The sequence below is a fragment of the Quercus lobata genome, chromosome 2 (genome assembly GCF_001633185.2).
Source record: "Quercus lobata isolate SW786 chromosome 2, ValleyOak3.0 Primary Assembly, whole genome shotgun sequence".
Classification (NCBI taxonomy): domain Eukaryota; kingdom Viridiplantae; phylum Streptophyta; class Magnoliopsida; order Fagales; family Fagaceae; genus Quercus; species Quercus lobata.
Genome location: NC_044905.1, coordinates 22,299,231 through 22,306,568, shown reverse-complemented (window position 1 = coordinate 22,306,568; position 7,338 = coordinate 22,299,231). Strand labels below are relative to the sequence as shown.

The 7,338-nt window shown below is 38.7% G+C and overlaps 1 protein-coding gene across 1 annotated transcript; it reads left to right on the top strand.

The window, feature by feature from the left end:
• The first annotated feature begins 4,526 nt into the window (after positions 1-4,526).
• On the top strand, positions 4,527-7,132 carry LOC115974981 (transcription factor HY5). Its single transcript, XM_031095584.1, has 4 exons — positions 4,527-4,693; positions 5,184-5,364; positions 5,569-5,725; positions 6,758-7,132. Exons 1-4 carry the CDS (start codon positions 4,597-4,599, stop codon positions 6,830-6,832), a joined length of 510 nt encoding a protein of 169 aa, XP_030951444.1. The 5' UTR covers positions 4,527-4,596; the 3' UTR covers positions 6,833-7,132.
• The last annotated feature ends 206 nt before the right edge of the window (positions 7,133-7,338 follow it).

The window sequence follows — 7,338 nt, the reverse complement described above, 5'->3', positions numbered from 1 at the left end:
GGGGTTCAGGATGTGGGGAGTCAGATTTCTCCTGGCCCCGCGCGACTTGGTGCTTGGTTTTCTACTGCTTTGCAGCTCGTTGGGCGTCCTCCTCTCGAGTTGGACGAGACTTGCTCGTGTTTGCCACATCCTTACCCTTCTGTTCCCTGTGCCTTTTCTGCTCGGCAGCGTTAGGAAGCTCTGGTTGTGGTGATGGCCGAGGAGGTTGACGAGGAGCAGGAGGGGGAGACCCAGCGGGAAAAGATGAAGCCTGAGATGGTATTGATTTTGCAAGCGCACTCTTTCCTGACTGACCTTCCATCAGCTCCAGCAAGCTTTTCTGGGGTTTTATTTGTATCCTCATTTCATCAGGATCTTCCTCGCGGCTTATGAGTTGATCAAAAATCCCGAAATCGTCCGAGGACTTAGATACTGCTACAACCGTTTCCTCGCCTTTCTCCTTTTTCTTTCTCCCTTTTATTTCTTTTTCCCTGAGGGAAGGTAGGGACGAAGAAGTTCCCGCCGAGACGTTGGCTATGAAAAGAGGCTTTGTGCGAGGTGTGTACTGAGGAAGCAGAATACCCTCTGGAACAATGAACCCTTCGTAGGCAACACTGATACGGTGAAGCCGAGGATCGCGTGCTCTAATCACGCACTTCGGCGCGTAAAAAGCAAAAGAAAGGGGGTATAGCCGAGAATTAAGTGTGCTGTCCGGAGTTGACCGTCAGCCTTATTCACGTATATTTCGGCCTTCAATAATTTATCCAGGCTCGCCTTATTGACTAACCTAAGATTGGGCTTTGTGTAGCGTCTATCTGCAAAACCGTTGAGTCGAGAGTGAAAATTGTAGGAGACAAAAATAATGAAAAAGAAAAAAGTAAACGAAATGTGTTCGCGGACTAAATAGTATAGATCTATGACTACGCGCCCACCTGGTGTTCCCTCTACTGTCGGGCAAGGCAAACCATCGTGCCATTCCCCAGAAAGAATAAAGAAATCCTCCTTTAGGTTCTTGTTTGAAGTGGGAAGGCACTGAATTAGCTTTACCTCAGGATATCTCGACTTGAGATAATATCCCTGGCCAGTTAAGTGATGGAGGTTGTACACCCAATTCACATCATGATGAGTTAGTTTTAAGTCCATTCTCTTATTCAGAGCGTCTATACTGCCCAGAACCCTAAACATGTTTGGAGCACACTGGGTGGGGGATAGTATAAAGAAATTGAGGTAACTCCTAGTGATACTACCCATGGGGATAGTCATCCTGCCCTCTATAAAAGCAATCATGGGAATAACTACTTCCCTAGTTTATCTGGCATCAACCCATTCCCCTTGGGCTGCGTACCTCATCCTTACCGTTGGGGGGATTTTATATTTAGAGCAAAAGTTTCTAATACCTTCCTCGGATTCAACGAGATATCGAAATAGATTCTTTTGTTTCCCCATTTTTCTAAAAGAATTAGCAGAAAAGACTGTTGGGTTTGAAATAAAAGTGGTAAAAATTTCGAGAGGACTTACAGGTTCAAAGGAAGGACCTCGGACAAAGTACGATTATTTGTAGTCGCCAGGAAAATAATGAAAATAGAGAAAGGCAGGTTCAATGTATGAACTCTGGAACCACGTGATCATCAAAGGTAAAGTACAGGGTTAATTTGAGAACACCTTTATAGTCATATGAGAATTGTGAGCGGTAAAGTTCCCGCTCACAAAACAAGGGAGGCCTTCTGCCGTTTGATTTAAATCTCACCGTCGAACGTGGGAGACAAGGGCGTTCCCAAAATTTAATGCTACCAAAATCGGGATGCTGAAGCGTCAGGGGCATGCCCCAAAACACGCACAGGTACGGGCTTATGACGTTAAAATCCACCTTCTCTCCGGAGGAGTCGAAAAGTAGGATTTTGAGGGGCTATTGTGGGGGCCTGTCAATCAATAGGCCCATTAAGGTCAGGATCATTGGGCCTGTGGCCCATCCGAGGATGCATATTCGTCCGAGGAGGCCATGTCAGGTCACAAGGCAATTGCCGAAAGGGGGTGGTAGTCAATATCACGAAGGTAGAGTTCTATATTCGTCCGAGGACGCCATACTCCTCGGCAGTATGCGTCCAAGGACGATCAAGACGCGGCCTTGTTGCAAACGGACCTCAGAATTATGTCACCACTGAAGATAGGATAACAGACCAAGGGTAAAAGAGAAAAGACAAACAAATATCTATAACTACAGCTGCCTCCGCATTAATTACCTCTCAACCAACTCTCTAGCTGCATTAATGTGGAGGTGATACCTGAACAGTAAGGAGACAGCCTTACAGCTGCCCATAGGAAGTTCCAGGAGGTGCTAGATGAGACAGAAAGAAATCCTCCGAACCCAACCTACACGTGTGCGGTGAGGATGAAACACAAAGGGTGGTATATAAACTAAAAGAAGAACATGCCAAAGAGGGATTGGAACAAAAAAAGAAAAAAAAGAAAAGATAGACTAAAGAAGAAGAAGGTAAAGAGAAAAAGAGAGAGATCAATTACTAAAACAAAAACGATCGTTGTACCATCTCTGGAACTTCGAGACACGTGAGGGTGAATCTTTTCATTACGAGAAAGTTAACCTAGTTCTTAACACCCACGCTCTACAAATTATATTGTTTGGGCCTATTTACGTGCAAACCCAATATCGTTTTGGGTCGTTACAAATCGAGTCCTTACAGCAGGTTTTGTGATTTGGGTTTAAATTTTCAAATTAATTTAATTTATTGTTGTAAGGACTCAATTTGTAACGATCCCAAATTCGTATTGGGTTCGAACGCTAAAGGCCCAAACAATAAATTTGTAGAGCGTGGATATTAAAGAACTAGGTTAACTCCAAAAGAAAAACGATTTTTCTTTACGTTTATAGATGGATTAGCCCTAATATAACGATCAATTTCTTTTTGAAACAAGTTCAGTTCTTTCTTTTATATGGTTTTCTTCTCAGTACTCTTTGTTTTGAAGTTCCGATCCCCTTCCCTCAATGCCTTCTTTCATGTTATATACTACCCTCTTGATATCATCTTCACCATACACGTGTAGGTTGGGTTCGGGGGATCTCTTTTTGTCCCATCTAACATCTTCTGGAACCTCCAACCAACAGCTGTAAGGCTGCTTCATCACTGTTCAGACATCACCTCCACATTAATGCGACCAGAGAGTTGGTTGAGAGGCAATTAATGTGGAGGCAGCTGTTGTTATAGATATTTGTTTACCTTCTCTTTCTTACCCTTGGTCCCATATCCCATTTTTAGTGGTAACGTAGCTCCGAAGTATGTTTATTACAAGGTGGCGTTCAGGTCGTCCTCGGACTCATATTGCCGAGAAGGATTTTGTCCTCGGACGAATACTGAACTCACCTCACGTGATATCCACTCTTCCTTTCGTTTGGTTACCCTTACAACTTGGTATGGGCCTCCTCGGACAGTTTTACGTCATCGAATGGGTCACAGGCCCAATTAACACGATTTTAATAATTTATTGATTAACCGGCTCCCACAGTTGTGTTTTCTCATTCATTTAGGATGAGTTTTGATTGATGGTTGTTTTCCTTATTAAAGAAATTTTTTTTCCCTTATTTGGTTACTAGGAAAGTTCTAGGATGTGTTCTTCCTCAATTTGATTTTTTTTTAATTATATTTTTTTAAGAAAAATATAATTTTTAATAAGTTTTCTAGAAAAAAAATAAAAAAATAAATAAACTAAGAAGCTTTAAAAAATTAAAACAATGTTCTTTTTTGACACTAGACAATCAACCCATTTTAAAAAACTTGATGGAATGAATAAATTGAATAAAGATAAAATTTAAAAGAATGAATAGATTGAAAATTAAGTTACAAAACTCAATTGAACAAAATCAAAATTATTAAGTAAAATTACAAGATATAATTTGTAATTCATCATTTTTTTTGCTTTACATATGTACTCTTGAAGAAAGTATAATGACATAAAAAATTTAACAACTATTAATATAACATATTGTTCAATATTGTTAGTAGTCAGTAAATAAATATATAAAAAGAAGGGGGTAAGTTTAATAAAAGTTTGCCACTAAAGTTTGTGAATTCAACATTTGCCAAAAATATCATCAAATTTTTGTCCTTGCATTTCACCTTTTTAAAAAAAAAAATTTAACTAGCTTTTCGAATTTCCATAAATCAACATCAAAACTGCACGTGTATTGGCACTAGCACTGAAAAGTTGTAATATACAGAACAAAGGGTAGTTTAGTAATTGCACATACCTTTGCAAAATCGAGAAACACCAGCAATTTGAGGCTGCCAGCGCATAACGTGGTCCCAATTCGTTGCAGCTAATTTTGAACTTCCTTCCCAACCGTCGATCCACCCCTAATCCAACGACAGTAAAACTTCCACGACTTTTCACTGCAAACCTTTGATTAACGCCACTCCTCATGGTTCATGTCTCTCCACGATTCAACTTACAGAACCGTCAGATCGATACAGATCCAACGGCTATAATCTCTCTGAGCTCATACTCTGCGTTATTTACTCGCTGTGACATTAATGTCCCGCTCTTTTTCTATGGCTAAATCTAAAACCCAAAGAGAAAATTGCCGTTGTTTTTGTTGTAGACGCAATGCAAGACCAAGCAACGAGTTCAATTGCTGCGAATTCTCTGCCTTCAAGCAGTGAAATATCTTCAAGCTCTGCTCTTCAGCTTGAAGTCAAGGAAGGTCCAACTTTGTCACTCATTTCCTTAATTTTTTTCTGGCAAAAATTTTAACTTTCTGTACCTCGTAAGATCTTTTTATTTTTAAATTTTTATTCTCTCTGCGATTTCAATGATATTTTCCAATTTCCAATCTGGGTTTTGTTGAAACGTGAAAACTTTCTTCTGGGTGAAGTTTTCTTCATAAAGTTCGTAGCTTTTAAAAAAAAAAAAAAAAATCCCATGTATGATTAGCTTTCTTCTTGATGATATCAAAAGAAAAATAGGAGTTTCCATCTGGGTTTTGTAAAACTCGAGGTTTCCTCAAGTGGGCCGATCTCTGTATATTCCCGGGAATCACTTTCACCGAGAAAAACCTTGAGTAAAAAAATCTTCATTATTTCCACTTCTTGCATTTTTTAATAAAATTTTGTATAAAGTCAGAATTTTTTTGTTACAGTATTTAATAATATAAATATATGAACAGAGATTTTGCGGTGTATGTGTTGTTTTAGGTATGGAGAGTGATGAGGAGATCAGGAGGGTACCGGAGATAGGAGTGGAATCAGCGGGGACCTCAGCCTCGGGAAGAGAGACCGGTTCGGTGGCCGGTCCAGACCGGGTTCAAGTCTCAGGCGAAGTTCAGAGAAAGAGAGGCAGAAGCCCAGGTGACAAAGAAAGCAAGCGGCTAAAGAGGTTAGTTGGACTTGGACCCCTATCCATGCTAGCATTTCTATTATTATAATAATAATTACTGTTATTTTTTTTTTTTTAACATTTGTTCAGCACCTTTTCTAGCTACTATCTTAAAGCTAGCTAGGCTCTAGTCTTTTTTTTGTGTGGTGTCAGTGGCATTTCCACTTTGGTGATTTTTTGTTTTTGTTGGGGTTGGAAAAAAAGGTTGCTGAGGAACAGAGTATCAGCACAACAAGCAAGGGAGAGGAAGAAGGCATACTTGAGTGATTTGGAAACGAAGGTGAAAGAGTTGGAGAAGAAGAATTCTGAGCTGGAAGAGAGGCTGTCCACCTTGCAGAATGAGAATCAAATGCTTAGACATGTATGTACAATCACCATCACACCCTATCATATCATACCATCATAATCTCATTGGCTTAAACTAGTTTTTCTTTTTAAGGGCATTTTGGGTATTTTGTATAAATCATTGCATTTGAAGTGTTGATATTACCAACCTATCATTACATGTAACATGACTACTAATTAATTGAATAGAATTGGAATTGGAAAGAAGAATATTTATGCAATGTAATTGAAATGCAATCAAGGATGCTTAATGAGTAAGGAATATATGGTTAATCATCAAATATGATTGGTAAGGGTCATGGAGATCAGATATGTAGTCTTATCATTTTCCATCAATAATACACTATTGTACTTGTACATTGCCCATAAGCTTGTTATTGCCAATGAGAGCTAATCGGGTCAGCCAGGGTCTACCTGGCCATCCACACGGCCCATGACATGTCCTTTTCTGCCCTTTTGGGATGGGGATGTTACATTTGTGATTTAAATTCTTTTTTCATTGTTTGCTATTCAAGTTTAGGTATGGGATGGTCATATTCATTTTTTTTTTTTAAAGATGCAATTGTAGCAGATTTTCTACATACCCCTTTGTCATTACCCAGAAAATAAAAGGCTAATGGTCATAGTGCATAAACTCATGTTCATCATCATTGTAACCCACCATATGCATTGGCAATGGCATCCCTTGTAGTTAACCATGTGCAACATAGTTTTTCTTTTCCTAGCATGAGGGGTGCTTAATGCCTTTTTCAATCAGGATGGGTTACAAGGGGATGGCCAGATATTCATGTGTACTTCACATGGTGTAATTAATAATCATGTGACTTGTTAAATAAATTCATGTGGATGGTGAATTGTCATGTCATGAGTTGGTGGAGATTCCTTCAACTCAATTTGGAAGAAATTTTTTTACTTTTTCATCCTATTATGTCATTTTATTTCTAAAATTTTCTTTTGGTCATTGGTGGAGCAGTTCAAACTAGTGTAATCTGCCTTTATCTCAATGCATGACATCTAATTATTTGCAATTTATCTATTTAATATGCAGATATTGAAAAACACAACAGCAGGCAGAAGAGGAGGAAATAATGGTGCTAGTAATGCCAATGATGGGTCCTTATAAGAAAAGATGAGAGCAGAGATTGTAAGAGATATAAATATTGAGAGGATGAGTGGTTGTACTTAATAATTATAGGTGTATTATGAAAATATCAGGACGAGAGAATCTTGACGCCCTTAATTCAAAGCTGTGCTCGCATGCACATTGCAAAGCCAAAAAATTATCGCAAGTGTTGGGAAAATTATAGAATATTCTGGCATATTCCTTTTCTCTTTCTCACATAAATAGCAAGTCTATCATGAATATCATGAATTTAATTAGTAGAATTCAATATTATATGAGAGAAAAAGTACTTGTTTATAATGCTCTGGAGTATTTTATAATTACCGGTGGGTGGTGGTATTGGTTGCGGTACCCTAGTGTAAAATTGCTAATTGAAGGGGGTCAAGTCATGGTTGTGATGATGTTAGAGCCAATAGTTATGGCATCAAGGCAAAGAACAAAATGTCATTTGCCTTAAAATTTTCTTAAGTTAGTTTTAAAAATATTTAGGACTGTACTATTTTGGT

Coding starts and splice junctions, on each gene's coding strand:
- LOC115974981 (XM_031095584.1), top strand. CDS start 4,597: ATGCAAGACCAAGCAACGAGTTCAATTGCTGCGAATTCTCTGCCTTCA. Junction 4,694..5,183: donor TCAGCTTGAAGTCAAGGAAG/GTCCAACTTTGT, acceptor GTGTTGTTTTAG/GTATGGAGAGTGATGAGGAG. Junction 5,726..6,757: donor AGAATCAAATGCTTAGACAT/GTATGTACAATC, acceptor TTTAATATGCAG/ATATTGAAAAACACAACAGC.